Genomic DNA, 23,227 nt, shown 5'->3' with positions numbered 1-23,227 from the left:
GTCTAAATAGCGTGAAACACAATTGATATTATTCATTATATCCTGTTATCACATGCCAAAATGTCTGCTGTGAAAAATTGACTGCATGACAAATTGCATTGTCAGAGTTTAAGATTGAACATGTTGCCCAGTCCAGTCTGAACTCTTAATCAGGGCAGATGAACTGAAAGTAAGATGCATTCAATATATTGGTTTTATTAAAAGAGAAGTTACTTTCTCTAATTCATTTTACAGTTTTCTGTGTGTTTCTTATCCATCACACTGATGCCCGGTCTATATCCTTTGTTGACTATTTTGTTTTATAAAGATGACTGCTGCTGTTTATAGGTCCGCTTCTTACGAGGCAGCGAAAACATTACTGCTCCAGTATTTATTCAATAGAGCCTCTGGCAGTGTAAGATATATGTAGACGGTAGGTCAAAGGAAAGAGGGCCTCACCTTTGGCAACGTTCTTTTGTCTTTTCAGGGGGAAGAATATAAAATACCAGGAAAATGTCAGTTTACAAGAGAATGCAACAAATCAATGAAAGCATCAATTGTTTTCTCATTGTTTTGGCAGATCATTGAATTGCTCACTTGACTTTACTCATCACCTGAAAAGAATAAACTAGAGGTAACGTACAATCTCTGTAAATTTTATATCTATAAATGGAATACATTTTTCCAGGGAGGCGTGCTATGAGCCAAAATCAAACCCACCACATGAGCACGGCTCATAACCAGAAACGTATGATCAGAGGGTGATGATCTTTGCCTTAGGAAATGTGCCTTTGCATCTCCACCCACAAAAGGTACACACACTGTAAGAGTTAGCAGTAAGGAGGGACTGTACAGACCTGTCGGGCTGTGCACGATAATAATAGATGTGGTGGTATCTACAGCAACAACTAACAAACAAAAAATTATTTTGCTTGATTTACAAAAATGAATCAGCAATTAACCAATTTTGAATTCATCCCTTTGTACCCTGCACTACCCTGAAGGAATTGAGACGTCAAAGCTAGTCTGTCTGGACAAGTTTTCTTTAAAGGGAGAAATCACAAAAGGAGAAGATTTGATGAAGGTGACCAGGTTTATTTCATTATACAGTGGAGGGTTTTCCAGTTTGGTCATTTTCATTTGCCCTCGTCACAGATTATGGAGGTACTTTGACAGTTTTAAGATTCCAAATAATAGGAGAGGGGGGATTTAAAGTCCTATTAAAATTAAATGAGCTTAGCATGACTGGAAATTAAAATAATCATTTTTAATTAATCAATTTAAAAATGATTTCTTTGTGGCATATTTTGAATTGCAAATGAAATTGTACGCTTTCAAATATCTGTACCAGCTCCAATTCAAAATTCTATTAAATTGGTAAATTGGTTGTTTTCATTCAGATCCCACTGAATTTCAAACGAAAGGACAGAGTGCATCTACTTTAAATCGATGCTCAGACAATAATTCAGTTCTATCTCTTCTCTGCAGTCAGGGGCCTTCATGAGGGAATCACAGTAAGATGGATGGACCATTTCACTGAGATCATTGCTTTTCCTATTGATCGTCCAATGCAGGTATAGCCTGAGTCCAGACATGGTGCTGAGGAGATATATCCATGGCAGTGGAAGAACATAACGTGCACTCAATGCCCCGGGCTCGCCTCCAAACACAAGCACATGCTGATACAATAGGTCGTCTCATACGGTCAAATATAGAACGGATTTTCACTAACATCATTTAGCTGTACTTTATTGCTTGCTCTGTCACTCAGGAGCGAATGAATACGTCTTGTTTTCCTTTGCTCTATACCTTTTCCTGCTAAAAGAGCACCCATGCTTTAGCTTCTTCTGCATAATATACAAATTCCATTATATGACAGACTTCACTGCTGTGATCATAAGTGCACAATGTATGCAAAAGGTGCGAGGAACAGCTGGTCCTGGACGCTATCTCGTACACGAGCGCTGGTTTTTATTGTTTTTTTCTTTTTGTTCTGTCTGGAGGAAACTTTCTGCTACAGTGCCCACAGAGTATTGAGTAAGCATCTGGAATGAGTCATAGCTCCTCTAATGGAAATCCATTTAGCTTGGGCTGAAGAATAAGTCTGTGCAGGGAAGCACATCGTCACGCTGAGCTGAACCTCTGGCTATCTCTCGGCGCCGGGAGGACAAGCGAGCAACATTCAAAATGAAAAAGACTTAAACAATCAACAAATAAAGGTATTATGCAACACCAAATAAGAGTAGACATGTTTGCAGCTGTTTAGATCTTTATCAGGCTTTTATTGTATGTATGTGCACAAAGGTGAATAACTTGAAAGAAGTAATGGTGGTATTGTTATGTATGCAGTCAATGGTAAGCATGGGTGATTGAAAACCAAACGAATGATCTGATATAAAAAAAAAAAAAAGAGCCAGGAAAGCAGCAGAATATGGAGCAAAATGCAGATCCATGGATCATTAATATTTACATATACTCCCTGCCGAGGAGAATTGGATTTTAAAGCCGGCCCTTTAGTGAAATATATGCATTGTGGCTCTTGATTGTGCCATTGCTGCAGCCCGAGAGGCGAACTGTGAATATATTTGAAGTGAATCCTTTAATGGAGAAATGAAAGAGGGACTGTGAAGGTCAGTCTCTCAGTTGTGCTGTGAGCAAGTGTGCTCTCCTAAAATGTTTGGGTTGACTTTCTTCCAAAGTGGAAGCACTGTATTGACTGAATTGTGCAGGCCTCTCTTTGCCAATGGAAATATACTGTGTGTAGGTGTAATGTATCCTCTGGACGAGGTGATGATTTTTACAAAGCACCGCTGTTGTTGGATGAGTGTCTCAAAGCTCTTTTCAGGATTACCAGTGCTGATTTTCTGTCTCATAGTAGACTTTCACCACTCATGAGTTCACAAACCTGCAAATTAAATAATCCAATAAAACACCAAAGGTTAGGGTGATGTAGGCCATCTTGATATTCCATTTTCTCCATCAGAGGAGATGTTAGGTGTGACTCAAAACTGCTGAAAGAGTAACGAGATCAATCACTTTTAAATCATTTTATCATTCAGGTTCAATAGATTTAATGATTTTCAGTTATGTGCGTCATTTACAGTCCTTGAAGGTAAATCTGTCACTGACTGATTGAAATATTCTCTTTCAAGGACAGGGGCAGGTTGCCTAGTGGACAAAGGACAGACAAGCGGAGGAACAAATGGATGGATGGATGGACAGATGGACAGATGGATGGATGGTAGATAAAGAAAGTTCATGCAACACAACATTTTAGGCCTATGAGAAAAAAGTGAAAAACAAAATAATAATCTTGACAGCATTTAGTTTTTTCTGTGATTAAATCATTAAGACAGAAGAGTTCATTAATGTGTCCATCAGGGTGGTTTCTTTCATCTCTGAGCTTGTCAGGTCAGACTCAGGGTGTAATATACATTTAGCGTCTGGAGTAAATTATTCTTTTGTTACCTGCAAAAACTTGTTACCAGTTTTAATAAATCTCTGTAGTCCTCACACAAAAATGTCCATTTATTGTTCAGGTTAAGCTTAATGAACAGTTGCTAAATTTAGGCACATTAAATCCTTGTTAGGTTTAGGAAATAGTTGATTGGTGTTCAAATGATTACTTTTAAGGTTATAGGACCTTTATTGTCATAGCTATAGTAAGAAATAAAAGAAAATATAAATACAAGAAGATTGCCAACTAAATGTTTCACATGGAAAACAAACAGAAGTCATTATGTAAAGGTCCCTTATCTTTGCAAAACCATCTAACAACTTCCTTCAGCAGATTTAGTCTTAGTCACCTGACTTCATCCTTTGTTTCTGTTACAACTAGTATGGCCACTAGAGCACACTACAGAATTAAAAGCAAGTCTTAGACGATATTCTGTACGTTTATCACACACGCGACCTATGGGCTTGTTTTTCTTACAGGAAGAAGGAAGGTAAGTTCTCTTTCTGTAATAAATCCCCACAAAGGTACCACTGGGCTCCATTCAACATATTTTATTCAGCAGCCATCGCCCTGATCTACCTGGTAAATTATAATACTCCCCGTGTTGCTATTCAGCACCAGCAGACAATCAGAATGAATTATACCTTCTTCCCTCTGTAGCCTATTTATCCATTTTCCTACACACTTTGAACCTATTTTTAAACCACCAAGGTCATTTGTTTTACCCAAACTTTTGTCACTTGTTATATTATGAAAATGTCATGAACTTATGCCTAAATTTAGAAAACGAATGTTAGTGTGGAAAGAGAGTGTCCCAAAAGCAACAAAGTGTGAGCAGTGGAGACGTGTGTGTTTGTACAGTAAGTGTCTGTGGGGAGGACATCTGTCTTACTGCACTCCAGATGCTCTGCTCTAAAATCAGGCCATTCGCAGGCACAGTGGGAATGGCTCCTCAGCCCCTAGTTGTGCCAAGTCTTTTCAAAGCCAGTCGCCATTACTGCCGCTCTGAGCCCGCGCTCTTGATTTACACTTTAAAAGTGTTGGCCGTCTCCATCAGGAAGCACCTGCTGTCCGTGAAAGCATCTGTCTTTGTTACTATGCTGATGCACTGTTTAAAGTATCCGTGGGACCCGGAGCGGAGGTGCTGGCAGGAACAGATTACATTAATTAAATGAATTCGAACTCACAGATAACTGCAGGCTCTTGCAGTTGGTTACCTTCTAATTACATTGAATAGTGTAGGTTTGTTTTTACAGGAAGCATCCATGGAGACGTGAGGAATCTAGTGACTGCAAGACAATGTGAATTTAGTGTATGACCTCACATAAGTAAAATACTTTTTGTGGGCAGATTCATTATTGATGGTTTAGGATTTTAAACTTATTTTCAAATGTTTTATAAATGTTTAAATTGCAAGGACACACTGTATACTTAAAGTTTAGGTTTAAATATTAAAGGGGTCTCCAAGTAAGTTTTTGCTATTGCTACATAACCAAGATTTGCATCAACCTCTCACCAGTTTTGCAGAAAAGTTGCGAGTTGAACATCAAACTTAATTCCTGAACTCACTAAGAGCTTTCTCCAGCAGTGGGCAGCAGGATTCTATTCCCATCTCTTCTCTCCCTCTTATTACATTAGCATGCTAACAAGCGAGCCCAAGCCCCTTTGTGATAGCGAGTCACTGTAGCGTCCAGTCTGACCTGAAGAAGAAGTGATGCTCAGGGCGCCTTTTATGACCCTTTGTCTTGTAAACACAGCAAAGACAGAAGCTGTTGGCAAGCGAGCATCACCGCCACCTGCTCCTGGCCAGAGATCCTCTTTGACAGCAAAGTCAACTTACATATAGCACCTTTGATAACTCAAAACTAACTTTGTCATTACAGCAAATACTGTAGTGAGCTGGAGCCCGCAGATGGTTAACGTGACTAAGGAGAATGTCTGGACACGGGAGCTAACAACAATCTGTGTTCCAGCATCTCTAAAGCTCCTGAATTAGCATGTTTTAACAATTATGCTTCTCCTGTTCACGAAAACCAAGTTTAAAAATTCAACATTTCGTAGGTTTTTATGTTAAAATATGTATTAAACATATCTGTATAATTTGTTAGCATGGGCTCAATATTGACTCCTTATTGTATTGAGCAAATTAAGAGGACAAATTCCAGTTTCACTTTCAGCATCTGTGATATATTTTGAATGTAGACTAGTCGGTAATAGTAACATGATCCGTAAGGCCGGGGTTCTAGCTTCTCTTCAATCTGAATCTGGGTTTACACCTAAGTGTTACTGATGAAGGCTAAGCAGTGAAAGTGATAGACGGAGCCATTACGCCGCAGGCTATTAATCAACCCCTGCTGATTCTGAATATGGCCCGCCCTGTGCTGCTGTGCGCTCGCTCAGGTTGAAGGAGGACAAGTCAGCTCTTTCTTGCTGTCTCAGTGAAGTCGCGAGAATGTTAATCACAGAGATGCATAGCCGTGTTTCTTTAGGCCCAGAAGCCTCGTCGCACTCTTCACAATGTTGTGCCCGAGGTGAGTGACAGGCTGGACAAACAGCCTGGCTCAAGCTGGATAATGAGATCTGCCCCTCTCCAGCCGAGAGGCCAGTCTGACAAACCCACACATAAACCAAACGGAACACTGCTGGAATAATAGGCAATTAGCCTTTCACTGATAAACAGCAGAGTTCCACTTCCCAGCCTCATACTGCTACCTGCCCTTTATTTTGATATAGAGATGAAGTCAAACTTCCCACGATATTCTGCTTGTTGGTTTGACTGATTTCTAATCAACTATCCAGGCGGTGACAATGACCATCCACAGATTCAACGGTCTACCATGGTATTTCCAACAGCTCCTCCACTCCTCATAATAACTGATAGGGACTCAGCTATTTTTCACAAATCTTACATCCTCGAGAACAGTGCATGCCAGACCATTATAACAATATGTGACTCAATAACACTGATGTGAACTGTCAATATCAGACTGTCGCCCATCAATAGTGAGCCTCACACTCAAACCTATGACCTTATTATTTATTCATTCCACCTTGAAGGAAATGAGCTACAGAGCTGGTAAGAACAGGGATGCGTGTACGTCGCACTAACGTAACAAGCACAGAGAACTACTGCTTAAAAACCAGAGGGACGAAAAAAAAAAGAATAACCCAAAGTTACAAGAGTACACCACTACCATCTATTGGTTACTATAGCTATTACACATTTACACAGAAAAAGTGGAAACCAAAATACCTAACGTGGGAAATATTTTACAAATACAATGCTGGATAAATTCATCCCACTAACCCAACATACCACCTGCCCCGGTTGTTACCATCTGGAAGGTGCTATATATAAATCATTGATATGTTAGAAAAACTGGTGGACTTTTTGAATTTCCTCCACAGCATTATGGAAAGATCCAGGCATATACACCCCCTCTACACTATAGCAGCAAATGGTTACTTGTGTTTACTGACCGGGATAATGCTAGATGGGTCAGTTCCGCATCATATTGTTTAACTGCTTTGGTAATTAAATCTAATTAAATCAGATATTTAGCCACATTTAATTACCAGTGCCCTGCACCTTTCAGCATGCCATGCAGGACCAATAATTGACTCTGTTTAATCCCACATTGGGTGTTATGTTTGCATGACAATGTGAGAGGCAGGTATAGGACTAGGACTGAACCCAACATCTTCTGACAAAGAACACCATCTACTGGAAAGCATCAGAAACACATAAGCTGGAAAGCATGGATGCATGCGAGTAACTGGAGTTTGGGTTTTTAAATGGTTCATCTATTGATAAAGGTTGTTGGCTGGATTCCTAGATCCTCATGTCCATTTCTCTAAGGTTATTTGAGTAAAAGTTACAGATCTAATGTATCCTAAGGCAGTTAGTGCGAAAATCCCCTAACTAATACTTGAAGGTGTTGACTATATGGTAGCAATAGTCATTCCAGACCAGGAGGATTTCAGCGGCCTTACAAAGTCACAAACAGTCTTTCAAGAGTATGTAATTGACAAAGGATTTTAATTAATAACAACATAATGAAGAGATATTTCATAAAATTCTTTATTCATAAACTTGATGCAAGTTTACAAATTACTTTACATGGTCAAAATCACCCTTGCAATGTTAAAAAAAAGAAACCAAACCAAAGCATGCTAACAGTGCATAACTTTATAACCTGGCCAACGCTGTTAATGAAGCAAGGGAAAGAACCCAGAGACAGGCTAGTTCAGACCTCCAACCAATGTGTCGCTCGCCAAAGCAGAGAAGGGTTTTGTTAGTTAGACTTGTGTTGGTGTGAGAAGAGCAGGTATTCGGTGCACAGCAGACTTGAGTACACCATTATTCCAAAGGGACAGGTTGAGGATGTAGGCTTAAATCTGATCCGATGGCACACAAATCTGAACTGCTACTTTTGTTGAGAATCCTGGCATAATTTTTTTTTTTTTTTGTAATTGTTTTTAAAGGTAATGCAAGCAGGTATGGTGTCTTATAAGTCCTTGTGTCTCATAAGTATCTGACGTGGTTCAAAAACCAACACACAGGCAGATATCGTCCCGTGCACGGATGTAGGGAACCACGAGTAAACGATTCAAGAAATAAATGGATACATCTAGTCTTTTCATTTCAAACACCCAACCCAAACAGTCTTTGCCTTCAGTAGCTTGGGGGGAAACACCCATTGATATATTGACATGCAAAATACAGCAATATCAAAGAGACAGGGCAGATGTGTTCTGAACCCCTGATCAAGCGCAGGATAATCTGAGGGCGGGAGCAAATCCTCACTCCGCGGTATCTGATCATTCCGAAAAACTTGCTTAGAAATGATTTAACCTCAACGGCATTCAGAAAATCAAGATGTGTGCAACTCAACAGCAAAACACACCGACTTATCTACTGGTAAAACAGGGGCATCATTTTTTTTGTAATGCCCCCCTCCCCTCGAAAAGTGATTGACACGTTAAATCTTGCATTTTTATGACGATATTATGAAGCAATCCTTTGCAAGTGTGCAGTATGTATTCCTGAGTTTGCTTCTCCAGAGAATGCAGGGGTGGGCTCGACAATGTGACCAGGATGAAGTGAGTAGTACCTTACCAGTGGTATCACAACAGCTAACAACCATGCCAATGATCCATAGTCGTGGTAAGATTTGGAATGTGAGGACACTTTTTATATCCCGCACGTTTAAACAGATGTCGGACATGTGCTGAACATGAACAAGCTGCATGATTTCACACGCATCTCTACCTGTTTTGAAGATATTGGTGTTGTGACTGAGGTTAGCATCACTGAGGAGATTCTAGATGAACTCAAACATGAGGAATGACTGGATGAATTAGCATAACTAAGCTTTCTATGCTGGTTTTCAGGACAATATACTCAAAACAAGTAACCACACAATAGAACACCCACAACAAACGTGTAACTGCATTAATTGGAATGCTCCACACAGTTTTCTGCATATTATTCACATTACATCAAAGACCCAACACACTGAGGGGTACAGCGGTGCTGCGAGTGGTTATGAATAGTAACCAGAGAGGTGGTGATAAGAGCTGGGTCCCTCCTGTGGCAAATCTGAACAAATATTTATCGAACCTGAACAAATGTTCTGGAAACGGAACAGACTCCAGTTGATCTTCCCAGGTGTGAAGCCAGAAGGTACATGATCAAAGACTATTGCTGTGAATTTAAATCACGTGGCTGTGTTGTCTCTTTAAAGCAGCCACGAGGTCAAGGAAAAGTCAGAAGGTAAAAGGGTCACTTTCTTCCCAGACTGCAGGATTGGCAAAGTGGTTGGGACGAGAACCAGCTACAAGAACTAAGCAGGCGACAATGCTGTTGAGCTTTTAAGACTAATTTTCATCAGAACAAGAGAACTCCACGAGACTGAGTCTTCACTGCATAGCCTTACTGAGGTTCTTCCGGTTTGAGTGATTAGATATGAAGAGCCAAACCTCTGGAATGCCAGAAACAGCGGTGTTATGCCATTGTTGTTATGTCCGTTGTGGTGAAGCGGTGCCATCAAATAAGGGGAATGGTACTGTCATTGTTGCCAATAACATGAGGATTACAAATCAATCTAAAAAAAAAAAAAGAACAAAACCGCAGTAGTCATTAAGCTTACATAAGAACATGGTGTACTTTTGTTTCCTTCTGCAAGAGTATCCATGACACAACCTTTTCTTATTCTAAATGGGTCTTGAGAAGTTGCAGTCCCCCTGCTGTTAATAGACAGGGGTATATAGTAATACGGTCTTTGCCCAGTCAAAGACCCAGACAAGGTTACATTATAAACAATTAAATCCTTTTGCAGAAATACAAATTTACATGTTTACATATGGAGTTAAAATCAACTACATTACAGTGTGATCCAATTCGACACACTCCTGCATTGCCTGGTCACGTTATCCGGTGTTGCCAGCCTAGCCACCACACATCTCCTGCAGGGAGTGGTCTAGCTGCTGGTTATGATGATGACAGTGCTCGTCAACTTTAGAGCTCAGCGGGATGCTGTTCTTCATCGCGGCCTGTCCCACCCAGGCTGCAAAAGTCTCTTCATCTTCCTCCCCCACTCCCCACCTCAGGGCTTCAAGCTTTAAAAGATAAGGAGGTTTTGAAAGCAAGCTAGCCTCAGCATGTTATTCCAGAGGAGGGATCGTGGCATTACAGAGATAATATATGAGCACAATATTACAGACGCCATCCATGGAGAGAAAAGGCAGTGGTTCTTTCACCACCAGCATTTGTGTGTCCTTTCCAGCCACCACTGCATCGTATCAGGGAATGTCCCACGCCATTCCAGATCCAGTCCGTGGCCAGAGAGGCACTGTCCTGCGACTGGAGCATCACATTACCACTGCTGGAGGATAAAGCCATGCCCAACCTTTCAACTCACAGCCATCAAGTAACGTTGGCATGCTCAACGCCAAAACCAAAGAGGGTGAGTTTGCACATTATTTAGTCCATCGTTTGTCTTGTGAGTACAGAACAAAAGTCGCAAATGGAAAAACGAAGATTGTATCAGACGACAGATGCACATAGAGATAAATATCTGGGGAGAGGACATCCTTTTGAGTAGCCGATGAACGGATGTCAGATACGGGTGTGTGAATGTCTTTGTGTTGTATGTGCTAGTTTCTGGGTGGTCACTGAATTAGGAATTTGGTTTGGAGTTCAAACTCTCATGTAGAGAACAAAAAGGTTTGCAGGATTAAAAAAAAAGAAAAACATAATGGTCGCAAGAAAATGAAAAAGAAAATCTAAGACATGTGGTCCCAGTGCAGGAAAGGCAAAAGTCTGTTTTAGCCATCCTCCTTTGGGGGTGTGTACCAGCCTATGGGACAAAAAGCACAACAGAGAATGACAATACAGTAAACAAAATACTTCAATAAAACCACAATCCAGAGTAACCAGCTCTTCATCCGTGACACAATTACGGTAAGATGCAGATGATTTTTGCCAGCCTCTGGTTGGTGGGAGGACCAGAAAAAGCAGGCTTAAAAGTAGTCAGACCTCAGGCACATATGGTCCAGAATTTTAACTAAGTTTAGTCAGGCTTTCGGTTTTCCAGTTTTATATTCTGCTGCAATTAAATATGGCTCAATGTAGCCTGACAGAGTGAAAGTAATTATCATATTTTTACCCGGACCCTTTTTGAATGCAGTGTGTTTATAGATAGGTCAAGGACAACAAAACAGCTGCATAAATTAAATGCTAATATATGAGCAACTGACTTACCACTGCTTTCTCTCCCATTAAAATGTCAATGTTGATGTTTTTCTCTGTTGATTTTATTCATGTTAAACTGCATATTTATTTGACAGGGCAAATCATTTGTGATTTTGGGCTCACAAAAAATGTTAGGAAGATCTTTGACTTTGAGCATGAATCTAGATAGTTAAAGTTCAAGAACCTTTGAATGAATAATTCTTAGTATTTTTATTGTATTGCATTGTAAGCTCTTTTTATCTTGCTAATATTTTGATTTAAATTTAATTGTTGCACTGCTGAGCTGACTGGTTTATTTATTTATTTATGCTTTTCATCGTAATGTTGACCCTGTGTTAACTGAATATGACAAATAAAGCTTGGTGCAGTCAGTAACAAACAACACAACCAACGTGATGTGGTTATTGTGTAAATATGAATTTGGAGTCACTTAATTGCTATGAGTCTCAAGCATGGTGAAATTTTCTATAATGTACATAATTCTAATATAAATTCATATAGTAGGATATTGACATGAAAGTAAAAATGTGGATTACAGGAGTGAAGTGTGTTTGGAACACGAACAACAGCCAAGGACTAGTTTTCCTCAGCTTGGATGCATGGCAGGGATTTGGTTTCAGTAAACAAGGTCAACGATGCACTCTGTATGAAACTGGAGACAAATACACTCACCGTTCTTTTCATGGATCTGAACGAGGGATTTGTAGGACTGCTGTGCTCTGGCAAGATTGTACTGGTTCTGCATTAAAAGATGAAAATTAAAGTCTTAGAAATGTTCACAATGACAGAACAGGCCAGGAAATGACAGCACTTTGGTATAAGAAAAAACAAACTTATCATCCATCTCAAGAACAAAACCCTTTGTGCGGTACAATATAATGAAAACACACTGTGCCCTTGTTTGACTATTCATTCCAGACTGCTGTCACACACTTAAGACCTGGATCTGCACCTGTAGTTCTACACGTGTCACTGCTGAACCACAGAAATACACACAAGAATCTGTACGAATCCATGATTGGGGAAATTTTCTATTAAACATTTAGTAAAGCTTTCAGATTCATACCCAGGTTTAACTTGGCAAAGATCAACTTTGACTATTGAGCTTTAATGGAACTAATAGTCAGCATTAATATAGATGTGTAGATTGCTGTGAAGTTATCCAGTACTATAAAGACTTGGTAATTTTATGTTTTTTTTGTTGAATCCAAAAGGAGCTGGCTTGTAGATAAAACAAAAATAATCATCATTGACAGTGACATTAAGTAAATTAAAATGTCCTATTAGTGTAGCAGATCGGTGACACTGAGGCTTGTTAATTTGGGGGGGGGGGGGGGGGCTGACATCAGGTGTATGGCACAACCTATAGTGTGACACATGTTGAAATACAGTGAAGGTTGTGTCTAAATCCCAAAACAACCAGGCTTTCAGAAAACATACATGTTACTACAGTATTTTCATATGTAATTATGATTAGAATAATATGCAATTTAACTACTGTCCAGCATTGACGACCTGACAGTGGTTACATTTTCATTTTGGATTTATATTTCAAGCTCTTCAACTGTTGTTAGCTGTTGATTCAACATGTTTGTTAACTGTTGAGTCAACATGTTTTCCAAGATCAAAATGTTTGCTGGGTTGGTGCAATGTGTCAACAGGCATCACTGCTCACAACATGACCTGATTTCCTTACCCTGGTGGTAAAGATGCTTTTTTTGAAGCTTACAGTAATTCACTCTTTATTTTTGTGAATCTTAACATCTTAGGTTTAGACTAACTAAGTAAGAACACCATTTCAATCTAATGAGACGGACTTGAAAGTATCCATGTTTCTTCTGTACTTCACTTATCAAATTCTGAACAACGCCTGTGGCCAGAACACGTACAAAGACCAAGAGACAGAAACTGCATAATGCAGCACAATGATAATCATCTACCTTGGTCATCACAGTCGTCACACACTGCACCTCCCACCCCACTTTGCTTTGATGAAAAAATATGTACAAAGCGAGCAATGGTGGCAGCAACAAGAAGTTGTCGTGCAGCAACACACACAAGCATTATGATAGCGGAAACCAGGCCCCTGTGTCACAGCACTGCCATCGGTGTCCACATCATTCAATACACAAAGGTCACCATTATAACAGGACATTTCCTGGCTTGAAATGAAACCTCCTGTCCTTCCTAACTTACTTTATTGGCTCCAAACTGCACTCTGGCTTTTCCTTTGACTAAAGTGGCATTGATCTGCATGATGACAGACTCAATGGAATAGGCACTGCTCCAACCCTACAATCAGGAAAACACAGTCAGTAAGGGCAGGTTTTAACGTTTTTAAGGTAAAACAAATGAAAATGCAATCAAAAGCAATACAAAAATACAATGCAGTGCAAATTCCCATCAGATGAGGACATATGACATACCTGTTTGGTGAGAAGTTCCATGCACAGGGCACCTCCCCCAAGAACGTAACTTTAGAAAGAACAAAAAAAAAGTAATCCTCTTTTAAAAACAAGTTTGCTGGCAATCTCAACCTCGAACTCAAGGGACTATAGAAGCTAAATGTACTCACCCTCCAGAAAGCACAGGCGACACTACCCGAACAAAGGGTGGATCAAATGGAAAATTATCCTGTAGCAATGAAAAGCAAAACAGTTTATCTACAGACTTCAAAAACTCCCTCATCATTTTGCATGTCCAAAAATACAAAGTCTGTTTCACTCACTTTATATGAGAAGTTTAGTAAAATGTAATCCATTCCTTCCTTTTCCTTTAGCACTTGTAAGTCACTATGTAAGGGGCTGTCAGGATCCACCCTGTTGGTCATAAAATTCTTCAGTTAGTTCATGTTCACAGTGACATCAGTAAAAAAATAAGCATGGGACAAATTCCCAAAGTTACTTACGTCCTTAGTTTGACGTGCCATTCATACAGGCTGTCGTTAACAAGCTCAACTGAGTAGATGCCTGCGAAAGAGATGAAATAAATACGAGAGCTCAGCTATCTCCCATCACAAAGTCAACTAACAAATGTAATGATTTATTCTCCATTTTCACCCTATAAACTAAAAAGGTGATGCACTGAGGCAAAAAATGTAAAGTAATACCTACTGTCTCACTCATATGGTTCTTCTGCCAACGATATCACAACTACCCAACGTCTTATTTAAAAGTTGAAGTAACTGTTTAATTAACTGTTGACTCTAAAATTGATATGTGCTTCATTTTTCTGTTGCCTGGAAAGCATGTCAATGTGATTAAAGCAATTACTAAAGCCTATATGGTTATATACAGTTGGCAGTACTTCAACACAGCCACATGAAGGAAGAGTTCACCTCAGGATCAGTCACAGGGAGTTTTTCTAAATTCTTCTCAACTACATTTACTCTAAAATGCTTTCTTTTGATCGTGTAGGAGTTGTGGCTCTCAGATCTCAACTAGATGTCCACTGATACGTATCTATCATGTAAAGAGGACTGAAATGAATATCACAGTGAGTGGGTTTGCATGTATATGTTTCGGTGTTGTTTTGAGCAGACCTCTGGGTCGTGTACGTACCCGTCTTGTAACTCTGAGACCTGTAGATCTCTCTGAGCTCCTTCATCAGGCGGTCAGACGCCTGCACTGAACCAGACACAGCTCCCTGCGAAATACAAGACAAGTGCAACCGTGAAGACAGAGGACACTGTGCTTTGTAATCCACCGTGGGCGCAAACCTGTCATTTGAACTTGATGTGGACCAACGTCAAACAGAAAGCTTTATTCTGCTTGCCATCAATATTTATATATCTAGAGCCCTTCAGATGATGTCATACTGATCTTTAAAACATTTTGTAAATGTAAAGTAAGCAATTTCAGTGTGCGTTATTGGTTCTATATATATATATATATTTTTTTTTTTTCACATTTCAGATACCAAGGGAGCTCCATAGATGAGCCAGTGAACAGTATGAGCGAGTAGAGAGCCCATCCCAGAAGAAAAACAAATCTTTATTCAAATATGTTTCCTGAAAGGGCAGAAATCAAGAAGAACCTGAAGAAACTGCATAATTTAAGAGCACATTTAAAAACTGGTTACACTCTAAGCTGTCGTAACGTAGGTTTTCCCTGTTTGTCATTCACAAAAGAAAACACTTCTGATAATAGCATTAGCTGAGAATACATCAAATCCATGTACGTTCAAAAAAGGTAAGCTTCATCAAAATCTACAAAAATAATAGAAAAACATTTTCCAAACTATAATCTACATTAAATGCAGGGAATGTACTTTACCGAACGCAGACTCACATTCAAGTGGTCCTGCCTCTGGTTCTTTCTAATCTTCTCCAGGATGGCTAGATTCTCCTTCTCAATGCCATCATCCTCAGATTTTTTCCCATCGACAGGCTCCTCCTCTTTCATTTCATAGTGGTCCAGATCCTCGATGTCCTGTTTGTTTGTTTTTGATATTTTAGTGTTTTTTTTTTAGTGTTGCTGGCTCTTAAGCAATACATACAGATTAGGGATCAACCTCAGGGATGAAAATATGTGTGTATATTGTAAACAACGCATTTGGCACAACACCGTTCAGAAGAATTCATGAAGCCTATAGAAGATGATAACTTACTTCTCCCATCTCCTCCTCCTCCTCTTCTTCAGAAGTGACCTCTTCTGTTCCATGCTGTAAACAGAGATGGACACAGAAGGTATATGAAAATATATTTCAAGACAGTCAAAGAAAGTTTCTAGGGCTGCAAAGCAGCACTGGGCGGGCCCGGGCACATGCATTTTGAAGCGTTGCATGCGTTTTGCCTGAAAAAAATAAATAATGACTGAGGAAATATTGAAACAAAGAGCTATTCAGGCTTGGACTCTGATCATGAGACAGAAGTTTGGTGGTGATAGGACAATGCCCAGTGGAGTTATGACAACATCATATCCTTAGGCGAAGGATGAACCTTCGTCGTACCATAAGGATGTTTACATGGTTTGAGGAAATGTTTTTAATGGCGTGTAATCAAACTTTGACGCCACGCCACGGTCACACTTTGTGACGGGGGGCACCGTTGAACCATTTTGCGACGCCCATTGAAAATTCATCCAGAATATGTAAATTTTCACCACTTTCTAACTTTCAGCAAATTTTGGTAAGAATTTGAGCATGTTAAAGCCCTCAAAAAGCCAATTAATTTGCCAATTCAGTGCTCGGGCCCTAACAATAGTGTTGACAGCATTATTTTACAAAAAACACCTTTACTGACCACGAAACAGGAAGAGGCCATGAATGAGCTTAGAAAACTATGTCAGAGAAGTTCAATTAGGAAAGTACTCCCCTTCACTTCTTTTTACATTTTGTTACACCCTTTGCCCTCAGGAACCTTGAATGCAGCTGATTTGAGCAGGTTTTCCAGCGAATCTGCAGGCAGCTTCTTTAACCCCTCATGATTTTGGCTTCGAAAAGCATTGTCAGCCATTCTTGACCAGGGTGTGCCTCTTCAAATAACACCCAATCAATGGAGGTAGACATCATTCAAGGTGTCAAAACATCTCAAAGATGATCCAGAGAAACTTGAGCTAAATTTCATGTGTTGTATCAAAGCATCTGAATAATCGTGTCAAACTGATGAGTTTTTTCTTTTTAATAAATATGCAAGAAATTATATAATTATGGTGGATTAATGCGGCAAAATGTGAACAAAGTGTGTGGGTCTGAATACTTCTTAAATCACTACAGCCCTCTTTACTATACACTATTATTTTATTATTAGTCACAAGTGGTTTTGAAGTGGGCAAAAGTGTAATAAAAAATATTTATTTAAAAATGCATGATCCCTGTTACGCCATAGGGGAGGTAAGTGTCAAAAACAAACTAGGCGGCCCTGCCTTTCGGTCTTGTCCCACAGGACCCGCAGGTAGCGGCTGGTCCAGCATCTCTACATCGGGATGTTGGGGGAGGTTGTACAGCCGACAAAGATCACAAATGAGTTTCTTCAACTGCTGCAAAAGCTGGAAAAAATACAAACCACAAGATACAGCGTAAGATAAAACATTCAAGATTTTAAATGCAGCTACACAGCAACACCACATGGCAATCATGTGACAGACCTGAAACAAACAACAACACACACGTATGAGAGTTGGCTTCTCTAAAATGTTGAACATCACAGGTTCCTGAATCCAAACATCTGATTTATGATATCTAAGACAGAAGACAATATTATGCTTGGTCCGGTCACAAAGCAGTGTGTGGCTGAAACTGAAATAATAAAACCTTAATATAACTTAGAAATCTATGTTTTATTAGGCCTAATTATTCAAATGACTTTAAAATAAGGATTTAAACCTAAAAACATGATTGTGCTGCAAAAGTCAGCAGGGACACTAAAACTGTTTGTGCTCATAGAAACAGCTGCAATCAGCTACCGTGTTCTGCCACATTTGGTGCAATGCAAATACAGTGAACCACAAAACATCTGTGCAACGGAAAGACAGATGAGTGATCTCATCTATCCAAAGGAAGACAAGGTTTGCCCTTTACCTAAAAGACAACATAACCAATGTAATTTTCTTTATATACACCTACACAAAACTACAGTCTAGCAGAGGCCAGTGCTTCAGCCCCTGCAGCATCTGAGGATCTCAGTGCCATGACAAGCTCAGGACTGTCACAGACTCATGATGGACCATAAGCTCAGACATATCCCAACCATGATATTTCAATTTAATAAACTGCCCTTCCTAACTCTCGCAGGAGGAGCACAGCCAGCAGAAGGCAAGCTAAGGTAAAGGAGCAACTCCATCAGGGAAGAAATGAACCTCCTGCACCTCTAGAGGGAAAAGGGGTATCTCTCCGATAGCTAGACAAAGGTCAATGAGATGAACGTATACTCAATGGTGAAGCTTGAAAGACAAAGTACACATTCTCTGAAGGAGAAGCTCAGAAAAGAGGTTGCTGACGGAGAAGAAAGAAGGAGAGAAGCTCTTTCTGAAACTGCGGGAGAAGAGAACTTTCCGGTCCAGCAAGAAACTGGAGGAAAACAACAACGTGTGAAGACAATGATCATGTAGAGGAGGCTGCATGTTCTTTAACTCGGTCAGGACAACAGTAGCTCCACACAGTGGCTTCACCTCTCCCAGAACCGCTTCACCTCTCCCAGAACCACTCGTAATAAAGATATACGGTATAACTACTACTTATATAAAGAAGATACAATGGTACCATATCTATCATCAAATCAGGTTTGAAACTAAAATAATGTCCTGTTATGAATAGATGAATGTTACATAACAGTTGTGGTATATTACAGAAGCTGCTTCTGAAATAAAATGTAATATTCTGCAGGAAACCATCACTGATGAGCTTTTGCTTATTTTAAAATTAACTGAAGTTACTTCACTGAGATTAATTATTTACAGATGAGGAATGTTGCTTTTAATGTGGATCAGACTGTAAACTGTAAAGAAGTAAATAACCAATAAACTCTTCAATTAAAGTCAAGTGTTGCTGGAGTTTAGACCTCTTATGACTTCTTTCCCCTTCTTCATCAACCTCGGTTAATGGAGATGTGCCAGAAATCTCTAGTCTGCTTATACAATAAAAAAAAAGAGAGACTGGGATATAAGTTAAATTCTTCTCACTACACGTCGGACCAGGCTGTGCCAAACTTAAACAGCAGACACATAATCCCCTGCAACGTCTTTCAAATCTAGGATCAAATGTTATAGTTTCCCGTTCTGACTGATATGTGGAAACACAACTCGTCAACAAGCAGAAATCGCTAATAAGTGCATTTCTCTAGTTTGTGGACAGTTGTCAACTAAACATATCGGATTTCATCACCTTGGGAATCTTGAAAACAAACATTTCACGGCTTTCACTTTTAACATGAAAGCCCAATATTAAAAAAAATTAGCAAAGTTAGGATAAGACATATTATCCAGAAGATTAGTATTCAAATGAAATGCATTGGGTTATGTGGAAAGTAGCCATCAGATCAAATACTCCAAACCCAAGTATAATTTATTTACATTATTATCTGTATTAAATCAAACAAACAATCCAATCTTTATAACCAAGCATAATCAGACTTCAGTGTCAACAGCATGATCCCATTGAAGCCAACCCTGTTTGTGTCCACACTGCTGGTGGTGGTGTAATGAAGTAGGGTTCATGTATACTTGACATATTTTTCAATCAATCATGGTTTGAATGCCAGAGTCTATCTGAGTATTGGTGCTGAGCATGTGCAGCCCTTTACCAAAGAAATACCATCTTCAAGTCTACTTTCAGCATAATGCACCATGAGTCATGACTGAGAAAAAAGTCATCTAAAACTGTTCAATGTACTACAGTAGCTTACACATTCACCAGATCTGAATCCTACAAAAAGTTACGTTGGGATGTGGTAGATTGAAAGATTGGCAAAAAAAATGATGCAATGCAGTCATGTCAACATGTCATGAAAAAATTTCAACATGTTAGGAAATCCATACTTCAAAGAACTGAGGCAGTTTTCAAGACATAAAGAAAAGTTCCTTATGAAGTGCTCGCTGAATGTACAAATAACACTTCATCTTGAAATACACAGATAATGATGATTTTATACGATTCCTAACCAACTCTGCATTTTTGCAGAAGATGATGGAGGTTTCAACTAGAGACATACCGACCCATTCTGAAAAATACTACACAGTATGTCATGCTATGGGTCAATTGAGCTGTCATCAATAACCCTTTAATATCAATAATATTTTTTCCTCAGCTAATAATGAATCTACTGTAAGTACCATTTGACAAAACAAGCCAGCTATAGAAGATGTGAAGTGGCAATCTCAAAGATTTTAATTTAAATAAGTTATTATTTATCACCAAAAGAGTAAACAATGGTGCTTGTGATTATGATGAAAGTACAGTGATGTGGGTGTCTTGCACCATTCCCAGAAAGAAATGCTGTATTAAGTTGCTGCTAATGCAAACCAAGCATTTCAAACTACTGCAGCTTCACACAAATATTATTTAACTGGCAAAACACATTTTGAGTTTCATTATGAAAATGTCACTGAAATTGAGATGTGTCTGTCAGTCAGCTAAGGCCTTACCGCTTTTGTTCAAAAAGCCATCCACAAGACATTGGTCATTATTTGACATAAAAGTGTTGCAGAGAGCGACAGATCATGAAGCAGCAGCCACAGTGAGGCTGCTGGATGAAGAGCTGCAAGCCACACACCTCCAACTTCTCAGTGAGCTGACCAACTCCTTTCACTGTGCCCTGCTGTTCACAGACTCATGCTGTGCGCACGATGAACTCAGATCACATTTGCCCAAAGAGATGGAAAAGGCATCTAAATTCGCAATTATGGTCTGACTTTATCATTAAACCATCATTATATGGTTCATCCAAATCAACAAGGTCTGAATTCTTTGAGATTTCCCCTTCAAACAACAACTTTCACTGAGCATGACTTCACAGGCCTGCGTTCAACACAGTCTGTCCAGAATAGTGTGGAGTGAAATATGAAACGGACTTAAAAATAATATTTTTGTCCTACAAAACAGAGCATGCAGCTTGAATAATCAGGCTAACTAAGCTCAGGATGTCTTCACATACATATTTTTACATAATAAGATGCTTGTCATGGCCATTTTGACACAAAAGGTTGTACTAATGATCCAATGACATGACCGTTTGGCCAGCTGAAAATCGACCTGTCTGTGCTGGCTAGTTACACATGTTCATCCTATTCCTTGAGCACAAAGCCACGTGGTTTTTTTGCAGCACTTTCAACATTTTTGTTTATGTTTGAGAGCACATATGAAAACTGTCAATAAGCCCTGGGTTGTGTAACTAACGGAAATGCAGCACCAAAACGGCAAACATTGCATCACTATCTAGTTCAGATTGGTTGCAAATAAAGTCTCAACTTGTGTACTCTGATATAACAGCTGCACAGGAATAACACCGTCTAAATAATAACCAGCATTTTAAATACGTAGGAATAAAGGAGTGCCAGAAGATTATTTCGCAGCAGAATGATCTGCCTTTTCAGAAGGAGCTCATCACAGCAGGCTGGCATTGTGTCACAATAATGCACAGAAAGGGCCCCTGCTAGGAAGCAGCCTGGTCAATACTTGTTTAACCAATATATTCAGCCTTTAGCAATTTGGTGTATTTTATTTATTTAGTCACATGCTAATACGCTCCTGTCTCTGATTTAACCTATCAAAAATACTTTATACCTGAATCCACTGGGCATCGATATCTAAAGATGATGTATTCTGGCAAAGATTTGGGTTGAAAGACTGAACATCGTAAGTGGATCCTCACACGGTGCACAGATATGAGCACGTTTTCCTCTCTGATACGTAGTGAAAGAAGAGAGTGGGGATAAATACCAGGGTGCTGCCTTTCCTCACATCCTCCAGCCTCTCCAAAACTTGCGCCAAGCTCGGGTCATCAGAGTCCACAAACCATATAGGTGACGTAGATGGATAAGATTCCTAGAGACAGGGGGAGAACAACAGCAAAGAGACAGTCGCATCAGCACGTTGACAAATAGGGGCTTCTCTCATGTCGCAGGGGTAAACAGAGCTGGCGAACTACGTACATTTCGGGGGTTGAAGACATTAGCATTCAGAGAACAGTGCTAGCTTACAGCTAGTTTGGCTTATAATCGTTTTAATGTCGCATTTTAGGAGAAAAGGCCCCACGAATGAGACTGCGTAGCTCCCACTGACATAAACAAATCCACGCAAAGCCCGTCCCGCAGAGCATCAGATCATATCGTAGTGTAGTTAGCCTGCTACATGGCTAGCTAACGAACAAGCTAACTTTAGCTCGCTGACGACCCGACGGGGAAGTGAATTAATCCGGGCACTTGTGTTACCCCCTCCTCACCGTTATGTTACAGTGGATAATTAACAGCTTCTCCCCAGTCACGTTGAACTGGCAGCTCAGCTCGTCGGGCTTCCAGTCAATGATCCGGAATCGTTCGTGGTTTGGATCAAAAATGGACTCCAAAAACTTCAGTTCGGCCTTCAGCCCCGACACCGACATCTTCCGTGCATCTCCGGCCGGGCCGCTGGGGAGGGGGAGAAGTCGGGGCTTGGCCTGGTTAGCCAGCTGAAGCCCAAGTTCCCGGGACACAATTTGGTTATAAATGTGGCGAGGGGGTGACGGGATGTCCCGCTGGATGTAACTGGATACCCGGCCGAGAAGCAGAACCCGGTCAGGTTTCAGCGCGACCGGACAGATCTGCTTATGAAGCGGCTAGCGCTAGCTGTAGCTCCCGGTTAGCGTGAGGGAGCAGCGCAGTGCTCGCAGAGATGCTAGCGACAGATGCTAGCGAGCGATGCTAGCGAGCCTGTCCGTTGTTGTTGTCTTTCCGTCTATTGTTGTTGGCTGCCTATCACAACAACATCCCGGGGCTGTCGCGGTGTTCCCGTGGCCGCCTCGTCACACACCCACCGGACGGTTCCCCGTTGTTTACTTCAGCGGGAGACGATAGCACAGTCCCGGCGATCGGAACTTGTATCCCGCAGCAGGCTCAGTGTTTTCATCCCGGTGTACAACTGTAGCTGCTGGCCTCTGGTGGGGTTTAAAAATGGCGTTGTGCGATCTGCCCGCTCCCGCAGAATCCCAGCATTCAGCGCGTCCTCCTGGTTGATCTCAGGGTGGGAAAATAAAGCAAAGTTTCCTACACTGATCGAACATTCAGTCGAGACAATGGGTATAACTATAATATTTACTTTTTGTTTCCAATTCAATCATGTTATTTTATGATTGACCCAAAATCCATTATTAATAAAAAAAAAAAAGAATGTGTGCTTGCCTAAAATAGACAACTGTCATGTTATGTAAATAATCTTTTGGCTTTGTTTGGCAATTCAATCTAATTGTATCAGGCTAATCTCATTTACTATTCTTATGGTTTTGCTGTGTTTATTTTCAGTTTAGCACAATAATCTGCTCCGGTCTGACTGAAGCCTGATTTCAGTTTAATTTTAACAGGAATTAGTTGTAAATAAATCCAAATCTAAATTCTAATTGGCATGTT

At 40.1% G+C, this 23,227-nt stretch overlaps 1 protein-coding gene across 1 annotated transcript; it reads right to left on the bottom strand.

The window, feature by feature from the left end:
- Positions 1-7,501: 7,501 nt before the first annotated feature.
- Positions 7,502-22,761, bottom strand: ube2q1 (ubiquitin-conjugating enzyme E2Q family member 1). Its single transcript, XM_061067842.1, has 13 exons — positions 22,069-22,761; positions 21,567-21,671; positions 17,057-17,179; positions 15,801-15,854; positions 15,482-15,622; positions 14,753-14,837; positions 14,101-14,161; positions 13,921-14,011; positions 13,768-13,826; positions 13,619-13,667; positions 13,389-13,484; positions 11,865-11,931; positions 7,502-10,797 (listed from the first exon to the last, which is right to left on the bottom strand). Exons 1-13 carry the CDS (start codon positions 22,225-22,227, stop codon positions 10,766-10,768), a joined length of 1,122 nt encoding a protein of 373 aa, XP_060923825.1. The 5' UTR covers positions 22,228-22,761; the 3' UTR covers positions 7,502-10,765.
- Between the last annotated feature and the right edge of the window lie 466 nt (positions 22,762-23,227).

This window comes from Limanda limanda, chromosome 3 (assembly GCF_963576545.1).
Source record: "Limanda limanda chromosome 3, fLimLim1.1, whole genome shotgun sequence".
Lineage (NCBI taxonomy): Eukaryota > Metazoa > Chordata > Actinopteri > Pleuronectiformes > Pleuronectidae > Limanda > Limanda limanda.
The sequence above is the reverse complement of the archived record's forward strand: the minus strand, read 5'-3'. Positions and strand labels throughout refer to the sequence as shown.

Bases quoted from the DNA above. Each gene is read 5' to 3' on its own strand.
- ube2q1 (XM_061067842.1), bottom strand. From the start codon at position 22,227: ATGTCGGTGTCGGGGCTGAAGGCCGAACTGAAGTTTTTGGAGTCCATT. The intron at 17,180-21,566 runs GTATTTATCCCC...TATTTTTTCCAG, and splicing joins TGAGGAAAGGCAGCACCCTG to CTTTTGCAGCAGTTGAAGAA. The intron at 15,855-17,056 runs GCAGGGCCGCCT...CTCTGTTTACAG, and splicing joins CTGTGGGACAAGACCGAAAG to CATGGAACAGAAGAGGTCAC.